Below are 26,592 nucleotides of genomic sequence, written 5' to 3'. Positions count from 1 at the left end.
GTGGAAAAATGTCCTCGAGTGAGGAATAAAAAAATAAAACAAACAAATAAATAAATAAATAAAATAAAATCAATAAAGAAAAAAAAAATTAAAAAAAAGAAAAGAGCCTGGCTGGTTTGGCTCAGCAGTTGGTGTCGGTCTGTGGACCAGAGAGTCCTGGATTTGGTTCCACTAGGGGCACGCACCAAAAAATAAACAAATAAATAATTAAATGAATAGTAGTAAAGTATACAATCCAACATTAAAAAAAAAAAAAGAGCCCTGGCTAGTTTGGCTCAGTTGTTAGAGCATCGGCCTGTGGTCCAGAGAGACCCAGGTTCGGTTCCCGCTAAGGGCACGTACCTCAGTTGCAGTTTGTCCCCAGACCTGGTTGGGTCGTGTGGGTGGCAACTACTTGATGTGTCCCTTTCACATCGATGTTTCTCTCTCTCTTCCTCTCTCTCTATCTGAACAAAAAATGGAAAAATGTCCTCGGGTGAGGATAAAAACAACAAAAAAAGAGGAACAGTATTAAATGTGTGAGCATCCCTGCTTAGCTGTGAGTTTAAATGAAATGGCTGTAGCATTGCATGGTTTCGAGTATTTAGGAGTGATTTTTAGAAGCATCTGACATACTGTAGCAGTTCCCTTTTCTACTTAGTAGAAATGGTTACTACGCTTTTTATCAAATGCCCAATCAGCATCTGCTGCTCTGATCACGCGTTTTCTTTTTCCTTTCAGCTGCTAATATAATCCTGCTGAGAGAATGTCTCCATTCTGAACCAACCTTGCGCACCCCTGGCATAAACTCAAGTTGGTCATAGTTTTCATACATTGTGAAATTCCATCTGTTAAGGTTTGTTTTGATGTTTTACATCTATATTCATAACTGAGATATCTCTGGTTGCTTTATTCTGTACTATCTTTCAGGTTTTATAAAGGAAGTTAAATAAAATGAAATGGTGAACTTTCCTTCTTTTGTGCAACATTTGTAAAAAGTTATTTAGCTATTTCAAATGGTTTCGGGGTGGGGGAGGAGTTCCTTCCATCAATCAACATCAACGTGCATACTTAAAAAATAAAATAACCAGGCAGGTAGATTTCTACTTCCCATCCCCACACCACTGCCCCCAAAATGCGTCTTCTAGTGAGAAACAAAAATGTCCAGTGTGGGATAATGAGCAGGGCAGGGGAGAGAAGACTTCCTGGTTCCGGCTTAGCGAGAAAAATCGAGTTTCCACCACCTTTCCACGACCAGGCCAGTGGACGGGAGAGGAAACGTGGGCGCGGGTTCCAGGTGCCAAACCCACCATATCTCCAAAGTATTTCTTGAGAATTCTGTGTGGTCTTTTCTAAATTTTTTTTCTCAACTAATAAACATAACTGCAGGACTTCTTGGGAGTGAAACCTGAAAGGACTCCCCGGGAGCTGCTCCGCCCCGATCGGCCCGCCCGTGCTCAGAAGGGAGCTGGGCCCCACTCTCAAGGCCTCTCTGCAGAAAGGCCGTCAGCTCTCCCACCCCATCTCCGCAGCTAGCGATTCCTCAGTGCTCGTTCCCAGTACCTCCCCAAAGCTTATCTGACAGTCGGAAAATGCTGAAATCAGATTCACAAAACTCCCAAAGTAAAACAAAGTATGCTAACAACCAAGCAGTTTGAAAAGTATAAATCAACCAATCGCTGCTTATGAGAAACTAATCTTGAATACAATGTGTAGTCTGATATTAAAATCTAGTCCTGGCCGGTTTGCCTCAGCGGGTAGAGCATCAGCCTGCAGACCAAAGAGTCGAGGGTTCAATTCCAATCAAAGTTATGGTTCAGTCCCCAGCCCTGGTCAGGGTTGTGCAGGAGGCAACCAATCAATGTCTCTCTCTCTTTCTCTACCCCCCCCCATCCCTCACACTCTATCTGAAGATAAATGGAAAAATATCCTCGGGTGAGGATTAAAAAAAAGAAAAATCTGTACATAAGGACAGGCAGGGTTGAGATGAGAAAGGGACCACAGGTGTGCAGGACACTAAGGTCGTCTTCTGTTTCACTCGTACAAATAAACCACACGTCGTCACTCTTACACACTGTAAGCGGAGAAACTGCTCCAACTCTAAATGGAGGGAAACTGGGCAAAATCTGCAGAACTACAAATGCATGTACTCAGCAATTCACTTCCAAGAATTTACCCTGAAGATGGACCTCTGACAAAAACAAAACTGCACACACTGTATGTAGCCCATCCACTACCGCATTAGGTGCAACTGCAAACTACTAAAAATAACCTGAATGTACACACACAGGAGAATGGTTGAATAAACTGTAGTCTACCTACCACCATGAGTACTATGTAACTGTAAAAAGAAAATGAGAAAAATTTCTATGGGATAAGCTGAGTGATTTGTAGGATATGTTGCTAAGTGAAAAAAACAAAGAACTTTTAGAGATTACCTTGAAAGGAAGAAGGAAGAAGAAATAATTTAAATATCAATATGCATACATAATATATTATGAACCTGCTTTTTTACTCCACAAAAATAAACAAAGGAAGGGTAATAAGAAACTAATAAAATGGGTGGAATGGGAATGAAGGGCTGGGGGAGGGGGATGACACTTCTCTGAGTTTACTTTCCTGTACAGTTTGGGTTTCTGGAACCTTGTTAATGTGATATATAAAGATGAGAGGAGATCCCTAAACTGAATGAAAAACAAAAACAAATCCATTAGCATTTTAAATAAGCAACATATCCACATAGGAGGAGGGAAGAAAACAAATCCAAGTAACTTCTGAACAGAGTTAGTCTGTAAACACAAGAACTAGGAAGTGACCTTGTATTTCAGTACAGACACTAAACAAGAAAACCAATCAGCTTACTCCACATGACGGGAAGTGTGACTGGGGAATGAAACAGGTGACGGGAAGAGGAGACAGTGGGCGGGCAGGCACATGTGACAGAGGGACCGCTGAGGACTACTGGTCAGGAAGCACGTCTCGGGGGAGATGAGACACAAACTGAAACCCGAAAGGCGATGAGCCAGCCACGTAAGAATCTAGAGAAACCGCATGCCTGATCGAAGAAGCCTGGCCCATGCAAGGGACAGAAAGAAGGTTCATGAGACCAGAGTGCACAAAATAAGGAAGACGATGGTGACGAAGGAGAGGGAAAAATCAAGAGCCAGAATGTACTGGGCCTTGTGGCCTTGGCAATGATGTTGGATTTTTTTCTCACTGGAGAGTTTAAATAGATTTACCTTTCAAAAAGAAGGTATGGATGCGGTCTGGAGACTGGAGTCTACAGGGGCAAGAGTAGAAGAGACTCCGTCGGACATTCAAACTGTGGCAGTGGCAGTGGAGGCAGAAGGAACCGGCCAAATTGGGAATCAGGTCTAAAACCGGAATCAGTGTGTGCCGATGGGCTGGCTGTGTAGGGCAAGGAAACGAAGCGGGGAGTCGAGCGTGCCCAGCTGAGTGGGTGCTCACTGCTGTGGACTGAGATGAAGTCTCAGGGTCAAGGGGTGCAGGGAAAGGAACACAAGTCCAGGGTGACTTGACTTTGGCACACTAATCCTGGGGGAGGCTGAAGGCCACCCCGAGGTATCCTGAGATCAGACATTTTCTACAGCTGTTTGCCCTGTGCCCCGAAGCACCAAGCTGATCTAATTTTTGCTTTCATGTCTCTGGCTCCCTCCTTCCCTCTGAGGACCCATTTCTAAGTGGTGCTTCTGCCCTCTTCTCTCCTTAGAAGCCTTTAATCTCCATGTCTGTGGCCCCTAACTGCAAAGCCCTCATTTCAAAATCTTCTACTTCCCTGGACCTTCACGACTCTTGTTCATGCCCTTGCCTCCTGCTCCTCCCTCTCCCAACCAGGCCCAGGCTGGGACACATGTAAGCATTTGGGTTGCCAAAAGGATACAGGATGTGTGCCAGTTTCCTTCCAGCTCCTTGTTAGTGAGACCGATTCTAGGAAGGTGTACCATCTTTGGCATTGCACACACTGACTCGACTCTACCCTCCAAGAAGCCAAGTTTCCTCATATTCTTACCTGGAAATTGGATTGGATAGAGAAGTAGCCCTAAAGTTTTAGTAGGTTACAGTTCAAAAGTCATAAATTAGTGCCAGGAATGTAGGTTCTCAAAAATTATAAGGGTTTCTAACACACCCTCTGCAGCAGTCCACAGCACTGACATATTTGAACTGAGGTTCAGAGCAAAGAAAATCAGGCCCAGAGAAATAGGCTAGAAATCGTTCCTCATTACAATCCAAAGTTTTCTTCTTGCCCAGGTGACTGGCACAGGGAGTGACAGAAACCTTGGACTCAATCCCATTTCTCTGTCACCAAGAGGCATGGGCCTTCCCTGGGGCCCTGCTGGAAAAACCACAGGAGAACACAGGACCAGCATGAGAGGAAAAAAGCAAAACCATCCCATTAGGCCAGCTGCTATTATTAAACATTTCTGATCCTGAATTTGAAGAAGTCGAGTACTGCTCAGGGCTACAAAGCGAGTAAGGAGCAGAGCTCCGCGGGAGGCCCGCCCCACACCCACACCGCAGCAGTGCCTCGTCCTAGTGGGACCGCCATTCGGGAAACACAGTTACTTCCAAAGATTTCGTTTGCGAAAGATATGTAAGAGCGAATTTCCCCATCCCATAACAGCAGTTCTTGATAAAAGTAAAAAAATAAATTCTTGATCAAAAAAATATACCATCACAAAATGTAACAAAAAAATTAAAGCCAAAGGACATTTCTGGCTGCCAACCCATTATCAGTATTGTTAATAAAAAAATTTCACTATAAACATAAGTTGGAAAATTGACTTTGATTCACTAAGCCTAAGACAGTTTGAAAAACCACTTAACTGAAAAGAAATTTCCCAGATAATACGTATTCTTCTCCATTACACTCATTGCCACGTGACAATTTTTTTTAATCCTCACCCGATGACATTTTTCCATTTATTTTCAGACAGAGTCAGAGGGAGAGAAAGAGAGAGAAAAATATCGATGTGAGAGACACATCGATTGGTTGCCTCCCACACAACCAGGACCAGGGACCATACCAAAACTGAGGTACATGCCCTTGACCAGAATCGAACCGAGACTCTTTGGTCCGAGGGCCAACACTCTAACTGCTGAGCCAAACCAGCAGGGCCTGTGTGACAATTTTTACTGCTATTAACTATCTCCTTCCACTAGAATGCAATTCCTATAAAAGCATGCATTTTGTCTACTTGGTTCACACCCCTATCCCCAGCACCTACAATATTCACTGACCACAGTGGACATTGATAAAGATCTTTCCACTGTTGAATGAATACACGTGAAGTAAGGTTTTCTTACAGCAGAGTATTCATCCTAAGTCGGCTTCTTCACTGAATCTTCTTACACACAGAATACAGCATAAAAACAGAGCTCAATGGAGGAAATTAAGCTTGGGAAAGGAAGATTCTAGACTGATCTTGACTGATGTTGGAAAACACAATCAAACACCAGCACACAAAGTGAAACAGCACCAAAGGTCTCTTGCATTGAATTAAACTCAGGCGCTCCTCTAACAGGTTCTTTCTTTTCCTCTCCCTTCCTCTCTCCCTGTCTGCCTTCTACTTTATTTTCAAAGTAATTTCCAGCCCTGGCCGGTTTGGCTCAGCGGTTAGAGTGTCGACCTGCGGTCTAGAGAGACCCGGGTTTGGTTCCCTCTAAGGGCACGTGCCTCTGTCGCAGTTTGTCCCCGGCCCTGGTTGGTCGTGTGGGTGGCAGCCACTCGATGTGTCCCTTTCACGTCGATGTTTCTCTCTCTCTCTTCCTCTCTCTCCCTCCCATTCTACCTGAACAAAAAATGGAAAAGTGTCCTCGGGTAAGGATAAAAAAAATAATAAATAAAAATAAAAGTAATTTCCAAAAACCTGGTTATTTGATTTTCCAAGCTCAAAGTAGATCAGCGGTTCGAACCAGGAGGCTCCCTAGTTGAAAGAGACAGTCTGGCGGTCCATATGCTAACAACCAGGAAAAAGAAAAGAAAACAGACACCAAAAAAGCACAGGAATGTGGTATCATGCAGTTTCAAATTGAATATATTCATACGCAAATACATCTAAATTTCCCAAGAAAGTTTTGCTATTTCAAAACGCAATAAATGATTTTCATACTGATAACACTTATAATCAAAGCTCAGACTATGTTCTGCTTGAAGGCAATAAGGAATTATGTCAATCTTTACTATTTCCATAAAATTACGAATAAAAGAGGTTGATCATTTAAGGAACAAGCAACTGGCTGGACAACTACTAAGTGATGTGGTCCACCCAGTCCCCATTGGCGACAGCAGCTACCTTTTTTTGCTTTTGTTTTGAGCGCCCATTAAGCACCAGGCCCCACACTAAGCGCTTTATATAAGGTTCTCTCCTAATCCTCTTAGCCCTATAAGAAAAATATGTCTTCCCATTTTCTAGAGCAGAAAACTGAGATTACAGAGGATAAAGACAGAGTAGTACAGCTGGGCTTCAAACGCAGGCTTGTGCCTACAAACTGCTTTTTCAACAGCAAGCTACGTCCACAACACCCAGGGAACGGAGCACGGTAAGAACCAGACGCTGGGGAAGCTGTGGCATATGGATAACAGAATTCAGCGTGACTCCCCCAAATTGCATTTGCCATTCATTTTCTTTCCTGAGCTTTCAAAAGACTCAGTACTTACTTGTGATCACCAAGAAATCCACTCTGTACTATATTATAATAAATACACTATTTCACTACTAACCCTCAAATATATTTTTTTACCTTTTATTCAATGAGAGATACAGAGCCATTCCATAACAAAGCAAGAAAAGTGGGACATTCAGATGAGGATGGGTGAAGCTAAAACAAATTAGTGAGAAAATAAAAATACCAAAATGTAGATTTCTCGCCCTGGCTGGTTTGGCTCAGCAGTTAGGGCATTGGCCTGCGGTCCAGAGAGACCCGGGTTCGGTTCCCGCTAAGGGCACGTACCTCAGTTGCAGTTTGTCCCCGGCCCTGGTTGGGGTTGTGCAGGAGGCAACCACTCAATGTGTCCCTTTCATGTCGATGTCTCTCTCTCTCTCTTTCTCTTCCTCCCACTCTATCTGAACAAAAAAAAGAAAAAATGTCCTCCAGTGAGTATTAAAAAAAAAAGATTTCGCAACTGGAAGTTCAAATTTTGACAGTATTGTCTGGCCAGGGTCACCACTTTTCTTTTTCAGTTCCACAGGAGAAGTAAACTGTTCCAAGTCCTTCTCTGGTGAGACGCAGCAGAGTGTTCCACACTGGAGGTGTATGGTCTTCTTCTATGACTTAAGAAATTATACTACTGGAATCTTTTATTTTATCTTTGGCTCATATGAAGTTCCAACTTACCATATCTGTGCTAAAACAGGCTGAGGTAACCCGGATTGAAAAAAAAAGTTTCTAGCTTGATCACCTGTAAATTAAGTGGGAAAAGTTTCAGAATAAAACAACAGCTGAACAACAATAGACATATTCTTACAATAAAATTTCAAAAATAAGAGAGGCCAGTGATCCTGCAAATACTGAATTGAATACACGATAAAAGCCAATGGCAAGTCCCTGAGCAGCACTGCAACGCAGCCATCAGTACTGACCAGAGAACGTAACACTTTACAACTCACGGCCAACGGCCGACCATGGGCGACCGGTACACTGGGTCCCTGAACTAACCTGCTATTGACTAAGGTGGTAACGGCCAGGCACAGGACAAAGCATGTGACGAGATCCTCAAGAAAGTGAAAATGAGGACCATACCTCTACATCTTAAAAAAGGTTGTTGCCATTCCCAATATCTACACTTCAAATTTTTTGTACTTCTAATATATTTATAGAAAATAAGTAACAATGATTTTTAAAAATCACACCAGCGATTAAGAATGAATAAAAAGAACTATGAGACAAAAGAACACACAAAAACCAGTCCCTGGGAAATCTAGATCTCATTCTTCCATAAACCAACTCCTAAAGAGTAACCAAACAGGACAGATGACAGAAAAGGCAAAGTTCAAAAGGAACTTTAGGGGCACAGGAATAAGAGAATGCTCCTTTTTTAAATGCTCAGAATCTGTTCATTTATGTATGTTTCGCAAACCAGGTCAAGATTAGAATTAAGCAAGTGTTTAGCCCAAGGACCATAGCCCAGTGCTACCCTCCTCCAAGAAGGTGGCCCCCTTTGATCTTAACCAATTCCCATCAACAATCTGCGAGGAACAAGGACTTGACATCCATTAAGACTGCAAACAAGGCTTGAATGTATTATTGGAAAAGCAATTGTAAAAATACAGGCTCTGGGATAAAGCAAGTGGGTAAATGTCCCCTCAGTCACATGTAAGCCCACTTTAGCTTGCATAATATTCTCCAAAGATACATGCACTACTAAGGAGTAAAAATGTAAAATAATGACTCCAATTACCAGTAATGAATCCAGATATTGGCTTTAAACTATGGAACTGTTGATCATGCTTCGCTCTTTCCTCTACAGTTATGGCCCAGATATCCAGGCTGCCTACAATCCAAAGAAAAGACAAACGAATTATTGAATGAGAAAAAAGCAACAAGGCACTCATGTAACTATTTCCGTAGAACTTTAAGAGTCTGTCAATATGTTATGAATGATGTGATAAACAAACACCTATTTGTCCTTGAAAGTTGTGCACACAAAGTTAAAAAATTAAGAGAAAAGCAGCCCCACCTGCCCCAAAAGGAAACTGGCACAAATTCTTTTTATAAAAACTCTCCTGCCTGGCCGGTGTGGCTCAGTGAATAGAGCGTCGTCCCACGGACTGAGAGGGACGGTCAGGGCTCATGCCCAGGTTGCGGGCTCGATCCCCAGTGGGGGCATGTGGGAGGCAGCCAATGAATGTTTCTCTCTCACATCGAAGTTTATACCTCTCTCCCCCTTCCCCTCTCTCTAAAAAACATATTTAAAAAAAACTCTACCGTATTTCTATAGCTAGCAGGACCATATGAAGATATAGTAAGTTAATCATTGTTTATTCACATGAACTTAAGCACAGTCTAATTTAAAACCGCCTTTTCAGACATCTTAAATGCCACAAGCGAAAGTTACGAAAGAAGTTGAGCTTCAGTTAGTATCCTATGTAATTTCATGAAAATCACCTGGGGGTGATAAAAATTCTCAAATGTTGAATTTATTAATGGTTGCACAATTCTCTAAATTTACAAAAAAAAAAAACCACTGAAGTTGTACAGTAAAAACCAGTGAATTTTATAGCAAGTAAATTATAGCTCACTACGGCTGTTTTGAAAAACCTCAGCCAAGCAGAGAGGGATTTGGGTTCTGTCAGGTCGCCTCAGGCCGAGCGGGAGCCCTTCACCAAAGAGATCTTGCTCACTTCAGTCCTGGTCTCCACAAACGAATCCACCACAACTATCTTAGATGACAGAGGCAGAAGGGTTTCAAAACCTTGGACACCTCCCAAAAGGTGGGAACAGACAATGTATGTATGTTTCATACAAAATGTGAAGCGGCCAGCACAAAGGCCAATGTCCAACACTGCAGCTGACCTCTCTGTGGAGCTAAGACAGCGACAGGCAGGGCGCGACTCATGCGGTCACTGGAAACGCCTTTGGTGAACATATCCATGTTCACTGTTCCACACCAGGGACAACGTGTGGACAGACACAGACCTGCTCCCTTCGCTCACAGGCCTTCCTTCCCTCACAAGATAACACCACGGCCCGGACCTGTCTGGCTCAGTAGTTAGAGTGTCATTCCTCAGACTGAAGGGTCTCAGGTGCGCTTCCTGGTCAAGGGCACTACCTGGGTTGTAGGTTCAATCCCTGCTTGGGTTGGAGTCACGCAGGAGACAACCAATTGATGTGTCTCTCTCAAATCAATGTCTCTCTCTCTTTCTCTCTCTCTCTCTCCTTCCCTCCATCCCTTCTACTCTATCTAAAACTCAATGGAAAAATATCCTCTGGTGAGGATTAAGAAAAACAGTAAAAAGAACATCACCGATGGTTTTGAAAACCTTCCAGACTTCTGTACTAGAGTCTCACAGGGACCCCAGCGATGGAGCTTTGAGCCTCCATAGTCTCGTGACAACAGCATCAGACTGTGAGTAACCCATTCATGTGACACTCTTCTGAAAAGAAAACACTTAGCCAGTAAGCAAAAACAATTACTTAACACTTTCCTCATAATGCTAGAAAAAATTAACCAAAAAAACCCCACACATTTTATGCAGATTGATATATTTTAAGCAGATAAGCTAAAGCAAAACAAAGAAAAATGTCACACTTCAAAGCCAGACTTCAGAAAAAGTATAGGATAAATGACCCAGTCACTTCAACAAATAAATTGCAAAGAAAAAACAGGGATGGAAGGGAGCTTACTCATGACAAGACTCAGGAAACAAGCGAACTAACTGCAATGTGTGCACTTGTTTGGATCTCGATTTGAACCAGCCGTCACCAAAATGGCTAAATCAGGGAAACGCTACCACTGATACTAAGGAATTACTATAAATTCTTTAGACATGATAACGGCATTGTAATTACACCTTTAAAAGTGTTATCTTTCACCCTGGCCGGTTTGGCTCAACGGTTAGAGCGTTGGCCCACGGTCCAGAGAGACCAGGGTTCAGTTCCCACTAAGGGCACGCACCTCAGTTTCCGTTTGTCCCTGGCCCTGGTTGGGTTGTGCAAGAGGCAGCCACTCATGTCCCTTTCATATCGATGTTTCTCTCTCTCTCCCTCCCACTCTATCTGAACAAAAATAGAAAAATGTCCTCAGGTGGGGATAAAAAAAGATTTAAAAAAATAAAATAAAATAAAAGTGTTACCTTTCGCCCTGGCCAGTTTGGCTCAGCGGTTAGAGCGTTGGCCTGCGGTCCGGAGAGACCCGGGTTCGGTTCCCGCTAAGGGCACGTGCTTCGGTTGCAGTTTGTCCCCGGCCCTGGTTGGTCGTGCGGGTGGCAGCCACTCGATGTGTCCCTTCACGTCGATGTTTCTCTCTCTCTCTCCTTCCTCTCTCTCCCTCCCACTCTATCTGTACAAAAAATGGAAAATGTCCTTGGGTGAGGATAAAAAATAAAATAAAATAAAAAGTGTTACCTTTCAAAAATGTGTACTAAAACAATTGTGAATGCAATGATTGATGCCTGAGAGTTGCTTTAGAAGAATCCAAATGAAACCATGTTGGCCAGGGTTGATAGTCACTGAAGCTCTGTGCTGGGTATATATAAGATGGGTTAATTATATTCTTCCCCCTACTTATGTGTATATTTGAAATTTGCTACGATACTAAGTTATTAATATATGGTTCCAAAGTACATGTGAAAAGGAAAATCTTTGAACACTTACCACCAAAAGGTGCTGGAAACTGAGCCATGGTTCTGTTACTTTTACCTTGCTAATCGACGCCTGTAATTGAAATAAAACATTTAAGTTTATGCAAACTTCTCTCCTATATACTTATAAACACACTAACACGCTGTGTCTTTAATGATCAGAAGGCTGATACCAGAGCTAGGGTATAGCACTATAAATGAAAGTTACAATTAAGGAGCTCATTCATTCATTCTCCACACGGTTTCTGAGAGCCAATGGGCGCTGGGAAATGTTGAGAAAAGACACTGTGGCCACAAGAAGCTTTCAGTCTGGTGAGTGGCACCATTACCCAGCACTGCCTATTACATCACCAGTACTGCATTTACTACTACTTTTAAATTTCATCACCACCTTCATACACTAGTCCATCTGTTTGGTGGCTGTAACGGCAGCTCTCTTTAAGGAGCACTGAGAACATGCTGCCACCGTAGCAGGGATTGGGAGGTCTTAGCGCTTTTCACGGTCATCACAGCCCTGTACGGTAGGTACTGTAGTTACCATCCCCACTTTACCAATGAGGAGGACGAGAATCATAGAGGTGACGCGATTAGAGAAACACGCCACACATCTGGTGACCAAGATGGATTTGAGCAGGGGCAGCAAACTCCACGGCCTGCGTTCCACCCGTGAAAACACTGTCTGTCCAAATGCAGCCCGTGAACAATGCATGTCACTCTAATGTCTGCCCAGAACACTGAACACAAACCCAGGTAGACTTCCCACCAGGCATTCGTCATCCATGTACAGCCGACATGGAACCAGCCCGTCCTTGTCCTAATCTAACAACCCACACTTGGCAAGTATCCTTCCTTACACTCAACACAGTAAACACTCCTCAATTTCATCTTCCAATCTATCCATGGAATTAGTTCCCAACTATGATATTTTGCAATTTCCAAAAGCTCTTTCTTGTTCTCTACTCTTTGTTCCTAATACCCCCCCCCTCACTTTTTTAACAGACAGAATGTCTTTTACTCTTCAGATCCCCCATTTTGCTCTTTACTTCCCCTCTGCTGCCGGATCACCAGCTCCCTCTGTCTGTTCGCTGGGTTCTAGGTCTCAGTTCTGAGGCCTTCCTCTTGCATCTGGCGATCCCTGGGCGCTTCTTCGTACTTAACATGAGGCACCAAACAAGTGCTCAGAAGCTGAGCGTGGCAGCACATGTGACCGGCAGGCTGCTCCACACAGTGCCCAGGGATGGCCTGTCACCTGTTCAATTGAGACTCCAAATATCAGGATGCAGAGGGTTTGTCACGGAAGCCGGTCAGCTTTGCCAGAGAGAAAGAACTGGAGAGCAGGGTGAAGAGGGAACAGCCACGCAGCTGCCGGCTTCTGGGAGGGGTGAAGGGGAAGAAGGTGACAGATACAGTGATACCTCGGTTCTCGAACATAATTCGTTCCAGGAGGACGGTCGAGAACCGAATTGTTCGAGAACCGAAGCAATGAAACCCAATAGGAAAGCGTGACTCCACAAAGTGTGACTCTCTCTCTGCACTCACACTGATGACGCAAGCAAGGCGCGCTGGGCCGAATGAACGCCATTCGGCTCAACTCGGCTCATCTCGGAAGTTCGAGTTCCAAATATTTGTTCGGATTCCGAGACAAAAGTTTCTCGAATCCCGATTTGGTCGAAAACCGAGGCGTTCAAGAACCGAGGTATCACTGTACTACCAAAAAGCATACGGTATAAAGACCCGAAAAAAGATCAATGCACAATCCTTCAGTTTTAAAAGGTTAAAAATGGAATCTCAATAATATATAAAAAGGATAACAAGGCACTAACGAGTAGTGTTTATCCCAGAAGTGCAAGTTGAACACATGAAAATCAATTAATGTAATTTACCACATTAACAGAGCAAAGCAGAAAACCCATCTGATCGGTTCAATAAATGTGGAAAAAAGCTTTTGACAAAAACTCTGCACCCAGTAGTAATAAAAACTCTCAGAAAACTAGGACTCGTAGGACTCTTCCTCAAACAGAAACCTCCTCAAACACGAAATTCTCCAATGCTGAGATAATTGGGGGGGGCGGAGTTTATTTCCTTTCAAGCCTACGCATTGGTGTATTTAATATGTCCTAGTCTTCTCATTTATGGTCAGATTACCAATTACATTTGAGCTCACTTGAAAACAAGCTTTTATGCCACTCCGAGTCCCTCCCTCTCTCCCAAGCCCTAGCATCCACTCAGGGACAGTTTCATTCCCGCGGACAGCACAACGCTATACGGATCCAACATATGAGGAACAGGCTGTGTCCTCATTAAAGCATCTGAAGATTGTCTCAAAAGAGCTGATTTCTAAGTCCTTATCTTATTCAAATGACATCTATTTTTTAGTTTCATAGGCATTTAATAGTGTACCAATTGGTACAAAAAGATTTTTTATTATGCTGAAAAGATGAATAAATTTGTTTCACACAGTCTGAGAGCAACAAATCTTACTGTAAATCACAAAGCAATATTACATACATTCCTTTACTGATTTTTTAAAAATGCGTTGATATCTTCAGCTAACCCGTACAATCTGGAAACTTTCTTCCAATCACCACCTCAGCACATTCGTAGGAAACCAATGCTTGCCTTCAGGTCAGTGTTTGAATCAACTTCTAAGTGGAAGGTTTTGTGTTTGTTTCTGTCATCTTCAAAGTGAGCTTTAAGGGTGCCGAAGGGTGGACAGGACAAGAAAGCAGCTACGTCCATATACAGTGGAAAGACAGAAAGGCCAGTGCAGTCCCACTGATTTTATCAATTCAGCTTGCCTTCCCTCCATCCCACTTGGAAAACAAAAAAACTTTTCCACTCATTTTGTATATGTTGCTTCTCTACCAGGAGATACTTCTTTGTATCATCTAGATAAATTAACAGATTGCACTTATGTGCAGCTGGACAGAAAGACCAACCATTTTAAGCACCCTATGCTTCAATTCAACAATTTTAATTTCAGTTGCTTAAGGATTATCAAGCCACCACTGTCAACAAAACACAATGGTCTTTACTTTTATAACTACTTTTTCTTTAAATAAAAAAATTTTACATTATTCAATGAGTAGTATTACCTGGACTCAAATGACATCTTAAAGCTCTACTTCCCAGAACCAGAGATAATGGTCTACAGCGTGCCAAAATTACAGTTGGCTTCAGTGCTACTGGCATTACCCTTGCTATGAAGGGGTTTACAATGAACTCATAGAACTCAACAGCAAAAAAACAAGTAACATAATTGGCCCAGCCAGTGTGGCTCAGTGGATTGAGCATCATCCCATGGACTGAGAGGTCCCAGTTTGAATCCTGGTCAAGGCACATGCCTGTGTTGTGGGCTCGATCCCCAATAGGGGGCGTGCAGGAGGTAGCCAATCAATGTTTCTATCTCTCCCTTCCTCTCTCTCTAAAAAAATCAATAAAAACATATTTTTTATAAAATGAGCTGAGGTCTGGCCGGTGTGGCTCAGTGGTTGAGTGTCGACCCACGCACCAAGAGGCCACCGGTTAGATTCCTGGTCAGGGCACATGGCCAGGTTTTGGTCCAAATCCCCAATGGGGGCATGCAGAAGGCAGCCAATCGATGTTTTCTCTCATCTATGTTTCTATCTCTTCTTCTCCCTCCTCTCTGTCTAAAATCAATAAAGAAGAGAAAAATAATGAGCTGAGGACCTGAAAAGATTTTATTTCAAATAAAATATGTAAGTGGTCAACAGGCACATGAAAAAAGGTTGGACGTCACTAATGCAAACCCACAGTGAAATATCGCCTCACTCCTGTTAGGATAGCTATTATCAAAAAGACAAGAGATAACAAAAATGCAAGAATGTGGAAAAAGGAAACCCTTGTGCACTTGATGGGAATGTAAACTGGTACAACCACAATGGAAAACAGTATGAAGGTTCCTCAAAAAATGAAAACAGACAGCATGTTTCCTAGGGCTGTGGCTGGCTGTGGCATGGGAGGTCCAACTGCATGCACGAGCGACCTGCAGACTCTGGCAGCCCAGGTCAGCACAGCTGCAGCCGCAGGCGCCTTGCCTCTAATATGTATTATATAATATGGTCCTATAACATAGAATAAGCATATTTCCTATAATACAGACATAATTTACATATATAAAAGAAAACAGAACTACCATACTATCCAGCAATGTCACTTCTGAGTACACATCCAAAGGAAGCAAACCACTGTCTCGAAGAGATGCATACCCTCCCATGCCCACTGCAGCATTATTCACAAGAGCCAAGATATGGAAACAACCTAAGTGTCTGTCAACAGATAAAGAAAATGTGGTATCATACACACTGCAGTATTATCCAGCCATTAAAAAAGGAGGAAATCCTGCCATTTTCAACATGGATGAAACTGGAGGACATTTTGCTAAGTGAAATAAGCCAGACACAGAAAGACAAACACTATATAATTTCACTTAATATATGGGATCTAAAAAAGTCGAATTTGTAGAACCAGCAAGTAAAACGGCACTTGCCGGGAGCTGGAGGGTGGAGGGAATGAGATGTTGATCAAATGACACAAACTCCCGCCCTGGCCAGTTTGGCTCAGCGGTTAGAGCGTCGGCCTGTGGTCCGGAGAGACCCGGGTTTGGTTCCCGCTAAGGGCACGTACTTCGGTTGCAGTTTGTCCCCGGCCCTGGTTGGTCGTGCGGGTGGCAGCCACTCGATGTGTCCCTTCACGTCGATGTTTCTCACTCTCTCTCCCTCCCACTCTATCTAAACAAAAATTAAAAAAAAAAAAAAAATGACACAAACTCCCAGTTAGAAGATGAGTTCTGGGAATGTAATCTGCAGCATGGAACGACAGTTAATACAGTCGTGTACACCTGGCATTTTCTAAGAGAAGAGGTCTTAAGTGGTCTCACCACACAGACATACATACATAAAATAGTGACCATGTGCGGTGTGGATGTGTGAACTAGATCGATTGTGGTCATCATTTCCAAATGTATACATATATTAAATCATCACGTTGTACACCCTAAATATATAGTTTTATTTTTTTTTTAAGTTTTTTTTTTTGTTTGTTTTTTTTTCATCCTCACCCAAGGACATTTTTCCATTTTTTGTTCAGATAGAGCGGGAGGAAGAGAGAGGAAGAGAGAGAGAGAGAAACATCGACATGAAAGGGACACATCGAGTGGTCGCCACCCGCACGACCAACCAGGGCCGGGGACAAACTGCAACCGAGGTACGTGCCCTTAGCGGGAACCGAACCCGGGTCCCTCCGGACCGCAGGCCGATGCTCTAACCACTGAGCCAAACCGGCCAGGGCAATATATACAGTTTTAATTTGACAATTATGCCTCAATGAAGCTGAGGAGGAAAGGAGTTAACAATTAAATGGGGTATAGAAATACACATCAAAGAACCTGTATGTGTGTGTGTGTGTGTGTGTGTGTACACAGAATGAGCCATTAGCAGCAATGTAAACATGTAAACAAATAAGCATTATTAAATGCTTTCTAATACGTTTGAGCTATGTTAGCAATCCAATTCTATTAACAGCCCGTGAGCTACACACTATGCCTCTCCCACCATGCAGATGTGGAGCGAAGGCAGCAGTGCACACAATTATTAGGTGGTAGAAGGGGAGTCAGTCTTTCGGGAGTAAGAAATTCAAGGGACACTCACGAAGTAGTCAGCCTAGTACCAACTAGGGTGAAGCTGCGGATGGGGAGTGAGAGGGTACTATTCCAAGCAATAAAAGCACTGGAAAACAAAAAAGGGAAACAGAGAAACTAGGTTTGTCTGTTTGTTTCAAGTGTCATAGCAGACCACAGAGGAAATTGAATGGGGGAAATAGTTGAAGCATTTTGCCATGTAAGTCCAAAGAGCTTTTGCTTCTTATACAAAAAAGCAAAACTTCCTTAAGTGTAAGTAAGCATTTATTAAAGGGAAGTTGGAAGCCATATATATGTATCTGACATCTAACAGAAGGCCCAGAGAAGGCAGAAATTCCACCCATATGATAGGACTGCAACAGGATAAGGTAGGTCGCCCACACTAAAAACAAACAGAAACACAGGAAGGGCACTCTCGGGTCCCTGGCCTTACTGCCGGGAAGAAGCAGGGAGGCAGGACAGTGGCCCCAGAAGGAGGGTGGCGAGATCAGCAGCAATGAGCTGATACAATGTGGGGGGAGGGGAGAAGTTTGGAGCTTTTACAGGCAGAGGCGGCAGCCATCCACTAGCAGCTCTTTCCCCTGTGAGTATACAACTGTTTCCCTCTTTTGCACACTTTACGTAAGTTATAATGCATACTTTCCCCAAGTTCTTAAAACCTTTTATAAACATTAATTTTTAGAGTAAGGCAAACACTCCTATACTTACATATAAAAAATAGAAAAACAGAGTAAATATTCAGCAGTCAAGAGACAGGTAAATAGTAGTACTTTTTATAAATCAAGCCAAAGGCTAGAGTATGTTTGAGAAGTCTTTAATCTTCCTTAATTTCAGCTTCAGAAAGGAGTGCTAATTATAGAAAGCTAAAGGAATGATTTCCTTCATTTCAGTATTTGCATTAAAATCCCAAATGTTGATATATTTAAAGAAGACCTCTAAAAATGTGTATTTATAGCCCAGCCAGTATGGCTCAGTGGTTGAGTGTTGACCCATGCACCAAGAGGTTGCCGGTTCGATTCCCGGTCAGGGCACATGCCCAGGTCGTGGGCCCGATCCCCATTGGGGGGCCTGCAGGAGGCGGCCAATGGCTGTTCTCTCTCATTGATGTTTCCATCTCTCTCCCTTTCTCCCTTCTTCTGTCTAAAATCAATAAAGAAAAAAAAATTTTTTTAATAAATAAATAATGTGTATTTATAAAACAACTATGTGAAATGAAATGAAGGAATTCAGATATATAATCATTCACAGAAAAAGGAATCCTCACAATTATGTATTTCAGATAATTAGCAGGTTTCTAATATGCCGAAACAGGGTTAGTTTAGGATTAATGCCCTAAAGACCAAGAGGAGATTATGAACATACATTATCTGTTTTTCACTTAATTATTGGCCATTCACTCTCTCACAGAAACCCTGTACCCCTCTTACATAAGTCAGAGACAAGCAAAGGTTACAGGAGGAGACAGGCCCCAGCTGGGCTGGAGACACTCCCTGACCTAGGCTGCTGCTGTACCCAGAGAACATTTGGTCTCAACATGAAGAATGGACTCTGGGTAGAGAATGTATTTTGTCTATTCCCAGATCAGAGTGTCCTTTCCCAATATTCAGGCTAATTTGTTTATTTGAAATATATTTTCACGGTATTAAGGAAATAAACTTTAAATTAATTTCTTATAAAGAAATGTTTTTTGTTTGTTTGTTTGTTTGTTTTGGTACATGCCCCTAGTGGGAACCGAACCCAGGACTCTCTGGTCCACAGGCCGACGCTCCAACTGCTGAACCAAACCGGCCAGGGCGAAATGTTTTGTTTTTTATTTTAAAGTTGTTCAATAGGTTTAGTTTTTTAGGTTAAAGGACCTACAGGATAGGAGGTACAGACTAGAAAATTTAAATGTCTAGAAATCTGGCATCAATAAAACATTGAGGGAAAAGAAAGAAATAGAAATGTGGAAATGTGAGAGAAAAATAAAAATACATGGATATTTTAAATATCCTAAAGGATAGAAAAATATCCTCAGGAACACTAAAATAAAGCACACTAGTCATGTCATGATACTTCGTGGTATTTCAGTTATGAGAGTCTGAATTTAAGTACTACTTTATCCATATTTACCAATGATCTAGAATAAAAATTAAAAGGAATCACACACACACACACACACACACACACACACACCACTATTGTCCCATATCTTTTCTTTTTGGAGGCCTTAATATCTCTAAAAATTCAAAATTTGAAAACCTTAAAGAGAAATGGGAGGAAATGTCTCTTATTTCAGAAAACGTCTGGAAGGCACAGAACAACTAGCAGAGCCTGCAGCCTGCATCAGACCCTTCCACGCCTGGGCGGCTGCACAAAAGGGCAGGATGTACACAAAGCTCTTTTGAAACACAGAGAAAAGGTACTGAGAGCCAAGCAATAAATGGACAAAGGAACTGACAAATCCAAACATATAGCCAACCTGTTCAATGCCCAACTGTCAGGTCAGAAGCCAAGGGCCTCCAATGTGGCTTCCACATGTGCTGTTAGAAGCAGAGTAAGACCTGTGAGGGATGCATAGCTTGTTCACAAGTGAGATTTTTAAACTGCACGAAGGATACAGAACCCAATAAAAAATAAAAAAAAAGAACCTTATGACTAAGTTCAAAGAGAAGTTGTCAACATTCTGCACGAAAAACTACAGTGAACATTCAAGTTGTCCTCTAAAAAGAGACAGGGCGTTCCTCCCAGATTTGGGGGGGGGGCAGAGGTGAGAGGGGCAGGTCAGGAATGACCAGTGGCGAGCAATCACTGTCAGGCGCAGCTGTCGGCACACCACTTGGCAACACTCACTGGCATTGCAGATGACTTACCGTTCACTCCTACTTTTCACAGAGAAACGCCAGGATATCTACCTATACAGCTCAGTAAGTAGAGTTTACTTTCAGTTTTGCTAAATCATCCTCACTTTAATATTTGCAATAGGAGAGACAATGCCTCAGTAAAACCAAAACATAGCCACAATGTTAAAAAATCAGGCACAGAAAACAAAAAGACAGAGAGAGAAATTCCTGCTTCAAGAGATCAATGGGAATTAACCCGCCCCTCTGAAGCTTATTTCTACCTCTCCACCACTGCAAAGTTAACACCTGAAAAGTAAGTCACTACCTACAGTCCGTCCAATTTATTTAAGAAATCAGATGCTCCCACACTACCGCTGCCGGTGAAAAGCTCACTCAGAAGGCTTCAATAAAATAAATGAGGGACTTTATTTCTTCTGAAAAGTTTCCATTTTCAAGAGGGTCATTAAGAATAAAGCATTATTAGCTCAAGGTACTGAAAACCAAAAAGTAATTCCTGAAAAAAAGCAGATAACCCCAAACCAAATAACAAACAATAAGTTTAAGAATCACTGAGTGGGAAAAGAGCATTTCAGATCAAAATTTTATTTTAAATATCAAACTCATGCAATCTCAAGATTATCAGCTTAATAATGAGATCGTATAAATGTAACCTACTTCAACTCACTAACTTTCAGTACCTTCTCAAATAAAGTTTTAAGTGATCAAAAAATTAAAATTTCACAGGTAATTGAAAACACTTATTTTATCACATGAAATATGTAATAAACTAGGTAATGGGAGAACAAATATTATCATCTGTGTAATGTGGATTTACATGGTCACTGAGAAAAGAGATGATCTGAAGGTTTTCCTCCAAGTAGAAACTGAATTTTCAACACATGACAAGGCACACACACACCTAAAGACAAACGTCCAAACCACAGCCTAAGAACTGATATGACACTGCATCTCAAGTCCACAGTGTGCTCTTTACTGCCGTCATCTTCATCTTTAGGTAACTAACTTGTACCCCTCTAAATACAGCCAGCAACCAGGCCTGGCATTATCAGTTCACCAAAGGAGCAGTAGTCAAGGCTGGGCAGAGGGAAGTTTTACACAAAGCCTTTAGCTTTAGAAAAGAAGTCAAGAAACTACCCAGAAAGCCCCAATTGTGCAAAATAGAGCTGCAACGCTGAAAAGAGCAGGAAAGCAGGGAGTCTTCCTGCCAGATGTTTAAGCCTGCTTCAACCAAAACAGCGCAACAGCTGCAAGTGGATAAATTAAATGAGTCTATAGATCGTAGTAGAGATGAAATGTAAGCATCTGTATGAAAGACAACCATGTGCTAGTACTTATAAAATGCTCTCCATTCGAATATATCCATCAAAACAGATCTGCTACATGTGAGCCCTGATAACCAAACGACAACTGAGAACCCAGCAACATTTCACATCTTTGACACCCTCACAGATTCAGCATCACAATGGACAGCATTGGCGTTAGGCCCTCCTGTCCGATACAGCCAACTCCCAATGCCAGCAAGCGAAAAATTCAAGGGAAATTTTTTTTTAATCTCTTAGGTTCTTTGCTTAGGACTGTTAAGTGTTTGCCTGATCAGGAGATAAGGGAGATCTACATAGCCACATATTGATAACCTGACCCAGCATGGATGCTGGCTGTGTCTGGCTCCCCTGAAGACCATTCACCGACTGCAAAGAACGGAGGCAGTCCGACGGGAGAGCCTTGCTGCTATCAATGAAAAGTCACAGTGTTGTGAATGAGAGCAGAGACAATGCAGTCATTAACAAAGGCCAACTGCACCCTGCTAGGTGACCTAGAGGACTTCTATGCAGGACAATATTTACCACCACTAGAAGTTGTAGGACTAAAAAAACTGTTCAATAACATTAGCATCACTAAAACACCAAGTAGACTCCAGCCAACAGAAAATAAGACCGTTTTAGTAGGCTGATTCAAATCATTAGTTTCAATTCACTTGACTGAGATACACTGAAATATACCTAAACCTGAGGGAAAAAAGAGAAAAGCTGAAAAGAATCCCGGTCATCATTTACTGAGGATTTTGCTCAATTTCTTTAAGTAGATTCCGCTGTACCATTAAAATACAGAATGAAAGCTTAGAAGTTTCTGTTAAAAATCATGAATATGCTGTGATATGGAATAAAAATTGAAAAAGAAAGAAATCCCAGATTTTCTCACTTTTGTATTTTCTTTAAAAAGGGTCAACTTCTCATAATAAAAAAAACTTTGTAGAAGCCCATTTTTATACTCAAAATGTGGATTTAATCATTTGTCTAGAACACCGGTTCAGGCGCGTTTGCACACGGGGAGGCGGCTGCGGTGGATTTCAGTGCTGTCGAGTCCAGCAGCTATGAGTTTTAGTTCCCAAACCATTCAACTCTTTCTGAAAAGATAGCTACTGTTGCTGAAGGAAAGGAAAAGCCAATTCTTTCAATATGTAGTAGCTCACTGATTAATATGCATCTAGATGTGGACATTATAAAACTAACCTTTTATTCCCTCTTGGACAAAGCTTTTCTTATTTCCTTTATACCCCAATTTTTGAAATAAATCTTATAAAGTTTTTGACAAAGGGAAATTTTACTTGGGAATTTGAACCAATTTACTTAAGGTCAACCCAACTTGGAAAGCTCACCACAAAGGAATGAAATAAGACCTCAAAATAAATAAGTTTATTATTGCAGATTTCCAATATTATAACAAAGAAAGCCCTCTCTCACACTGCTGATGGGAGGGCAAACTATTAAACTCCTCTGGAGAGGACTGCGACAAGATATATACAAAGATTTGGAAAAATTTTCTGTACCCACATGCCTAATAATTCAACTCCTAGAATCCACCCCCAAAAAATAATCCTCAATTCTAACATATGTGTCCAGAGATGCTCACTGTGACTTCATTTTTAATAATTAAAAACTCAAATAATCTTAAATGTTCAATATGCTAGGAACAGTTAGGTAAATTATGTTATATCCATATAATGAGGTATGTAACAATTAAAAATGCTTCTCAAAAGTATAGAACTTTATATAAAATATTATGTCTACCATTTTGTGTTTAAATACAATCCTGGCTCAGTTGGTTGGCGTTTCACCCTGTACACCAAAGGTTTCAGGCTTGATCGCCAGCTGGGATGCATATAGGAGGCAACCAATAGATGTTTCTTTCTCACATTGATGTTTCTTCTCTCTCTCTCCCTTCCTCTCCCTCTAAAAATCGATAAAAATATATCCTCAGGTGAGGATTAAAAAAAAAATTTTTTTTAAGTACACTGAAAGAAAATATACCAAAACATTAAAACTTGTATATAAAGTGTTGCAAACAGTATCAACATTTAAACTGTGTACAACGATTCATAGTTACTACTTTTATATACATTGTATCAGATGAGATAACTTTGCAATCTTCCACAGGGACTGTAGAAGTCTGGAGAAAAAACACTAGCAACCTGAGTGAGAGAACAAGCCACTCTGATAACTAGCAGTGACTGTAATTTAAATTAGGAGCTGTATATAACTACACAGGGAACAGCATTCTAGACTAAAGAACAGCATGAAGGGCATGAATAAAACGTCATATAACAGTACAAAATGCATCCAAGAAGTCAGTAATTCTTAATGGCAGGAATATAAAAAGGATGAGAAAAGAAATGCTATATAAGAGACCAGAATCCAGGAGTGGAGGGCAACCTCCAAAATGTCGTGTGATCTAAAGAACCTAACCTTCGTGCCAAAGTGGTCCTTCTCTTAATACAGACCTTGGAAACAGCCACTATACAAGCTACTTAATTTTTATTTTTCTTGGACAACTGGTTAAAATGACACAAAAATGGACATATTTTACTTACATTTTAGAAAACAGCCAATTCAGAAAGCTTATATGATAACTCACCCATATTTGAAGTGTTTTACATAGAAATAGATTATTGGTTAATGTTTAAAATCATCTTTTATGTTCAGAATATCAGAAATCCTAATTTTTTTTATTTTCTTCCTTCTGTGGCCCTATTTCAATAGGTAAGCTGCAGAAATCTAACAAATGCTGTTGTGCTGAATACATAGCAAATTTAGAACTGTTTATGGCTAAACAGTCACACCGACTACTTGCAGTTCTAATAAAGCTGCTGACATTTACATGTCAGTGTACGGCAGCCTGAGCATGCTGCTCCCGTGGAAATCACGGGCTTTGAAGCAGCACTGTTTGCAGCGAGACCTCGAGTCATTCAGAAATAGGGGCAAGCTTCTATTGATTCTCATCGTCGGTTAGCAAAAATTGAACCATTGCACACTGGGCACACAGTCCAGAAGATAATTAAGTTTCAAGTCATCAGATGGAAAGCGTCCAGCAAGCACCCAGCTCTGTCACTTAACTGGCTATGGGCCTCCTGTGAGTTGCTCAGACTATGTCTAAGCTTGAGATTCTTTATCTATCAAATGCAGGTCATAATTGTATGTAACTTTAATAGCTTAAATGACAAAGATTCTCTCCATGACCAAACTTTGGTCAGGCTCTGAACCCTCTTCTCAATGAGTTTTCAGCCTTGGCCCCAGTTCTGTCTTCAGCCTGCCTAGCCCAGTTTTAGCAAGAATCCTAAGTCATTTTAGGGAGAAACCACATGACTCTGAAATCTAATCATACTCAGTATCTGATCAAGTTCCTCATCCCCAACCTTTGATATTTACACCCAAAACCCTGTTAGGTCAGTTTAGCAAGAATACGTCTATCCCTGATGTCTCCTCTTAGTAATATTCCATCCGCTGACCTCTTCGCCCTGCTCCTTGCCTATACATTCCCACTTCTTATATTCAGAGTTGAGCTAGATCTCTCCTCTATTGAACAGTCTTGAATAAAGTCTTCCTTGCCACTTTAACAAATGTCAGAATAGTTTTTTTCCTTAACAAGAATTCAATGAGTTTTACTGTATGTAAAACACATGGAACAGTGCCTTGCGGATTTCCTCTATTGTTCCCTTTGCACATTTGAAGCTTAGAACCACTGGAAACTGCTTGTTTACTCTGTTTCTTGGACAAGACCATGGTCCCTTAAGAGCAAGGACTTGTTTTTGAATGCCCAGCATCTGTTACATGGTTCGGCCCATTACAAACAATGTGTGCTGAATGAACAGGTTTTAGAAGGAACCAACTAAGTACGCACTGAGAATTTCATGTGACCCCCCTTCCACCTTCCCGGGCCACCTGCATAATTTGAGAACTAAGCAGGGAGTCTTTTCCCAGACAGAGTGCAGCCATTGTATAGTCCTACAAATGTACAGGAACCAATTTCAATTCTGCAAAGCAGCAAACAACAAGTTATGATTTTAAAAGTTGATTATGGCCCCCCAAATATTCCAAGGAATACAACAGAAATAAACTAGTTCCCCAAACCTCACAGAATTGTATTAGCCATGAAATATGCAAATCAATCATCTGGATTTCTGACAGAAATACATATAACACAGTCCAACTAAGGAAGCCGAAGAGTAAACATAAGCCTTTTCAAGAAAAAAAGCTGCGAATTAAAACAAGTAATCACATTCCAGAAATGTGCTCTTTTGGAAACAACCATCAAAATGCTTACCAGGTTCCTCTTTATCTGCACACAGCACAAGTTTTGCTTAGAAACAGACTTCATTTAGTTGGCCTTAAAATCAAACAAACTCAGATTAACATCAGAGGTTTTCTTGTTTATTTTATTTACTCAGTACCGTGTTATTACGGTTTCTTAACCTGTTAACCGGGGAATTCCCTTTTTACTGTATGCAACGTTTGACATATTTATACGTCCCGCTCGGTTAACAGGATACAGACCTTTTAAAAGCAAGACAGATATCACAGGATGCCTATTCAAGTTGTATGACAGCAAACATTCCATAATCCACTGACGACTGTCCCTACCTATATATCTGGAATGCTGTCCTGATCAAGTCACCTCATTTGTCCTTAAAAGCTAATTCATTTCCAAATGTAACAGAAGCCAACCCTTCGAGTAGGTCAACATAATAATGTAACAAAGAAGACCACCTTGAGAGAAAGAGTCCTGTTCCCTGAAAAAAAATACTACCCCAAACCAGCAGGCCCCAAGTTCTATAAATTAGAAACATCAAGACTTAAACATGTCATAGATCATCTCATTATGTGAAAAGCTCATGCCTCTAAATATCCTAATGAGGCTGGAAAATTCTTTAACTACTAAGCTTATGTAGCTAAGTGAAAGTTTGGGAAATAGTGTTACGAATAAAAGAAAATGAATATTCTACAAAATATACATGATGCATGCCCTAATTTTTTTTCCTAACAATCAAACCCAAACCTGATAAAGAAAACAACTGCACCCATAAACATACAGTGGGAGCCCAGAAAAACTGGGGAGCCTACTGGCCCAGCTCTAGTCTCAGTGCTCACTCTAAGCCCTGCCGCACGGTGGGACGGATCTCACTGTGACTGGATTAGACAGCACTGATCTTCCCCACAGCACTTAGCCCTGTAGATCATCCACCCCGATATTTAAGACATAAAATATCGGGGGCAGAAATGAGACAAATGGAGTTCACGACAATCAGGCAACCAGCAAACTGCTTCAGACTAGCCAGTAACGGACAGTGAAACGAGCCGCTGTGAACAGTAACTGAAGCCTGAACGTGGAGAGGCCAGAAGGATCCACAGCGAGCACTCAGCACACTTCAATTCCTTCATCATAACTCAGCCACTATCCAGACTCAACACTGAGTACCAAAAACAGGGCACAAGAATGCTTTCATAGTGTCCCAGCT

At 41.6% G+C, this 26,592-nt stretch overlaps 1 protein-coding gene and 1 pseudogene across 4 annotated transcripts in view; one reads left to right on the top strand and one right to left on the bottom strand.

Moving 5' to 3' along the window:
• Window positions 1-26,592, bottom strand: part of ITSN1 (intersectin 1) — a 194,583-nt gene that overhangs the window by 130,119 nt on the left and 37,872 nt on the right. For all 4 annotated transcript variants that reach the window (XM_036242922.1, XM_036242923.1, XM_036242924.1 and 1 more), the window contains exons 2-4: window positions 11,314-11,373; window positions 8,399-8,491; window positions 7,336-7,399 (exon numbers count right to left, since the gene is read on the bottom strand). In XM_036242922.1, the coding sequence (XP_036098815.1) occupies window positions 7,336-7,399; window positions 8,399-8,491; window positions 11,314-11,341 (185 nt within the window). In that variant the 5' untranslated portion in view covers window positions 11,342-11,373. The remainder of the gene's footprint in view (window positions 1-7,335; window positions 7,400-8,398; window positions 8,492-11,313; window positions 11,374-26,592) is intronic.
• Window positions 15,243-15,366, top strand: LOC118618007 (annotated as a pseudogene).

This window comes from Molossus molossus, unplaced genomic scaffold (assembly GCF_014108415.1).
Source record: "Molossus molossus isolate mMolMol1 unplaced genomic scaffold, mMolMol1.p scaffold_m16_p_5, whole genome shotgun sequence".
Lineage (NCBI taxonomy): Eukaryota > Metazoa > Chordata > Mammalia > Chiroptera > Molossidae > Molossus > Molossus molossus.
The sequence above is the reverse complement of the archived record's forward strand: the minus strand, read 5'-3'. Positions and strand labels throughout refer to the sequence as shown.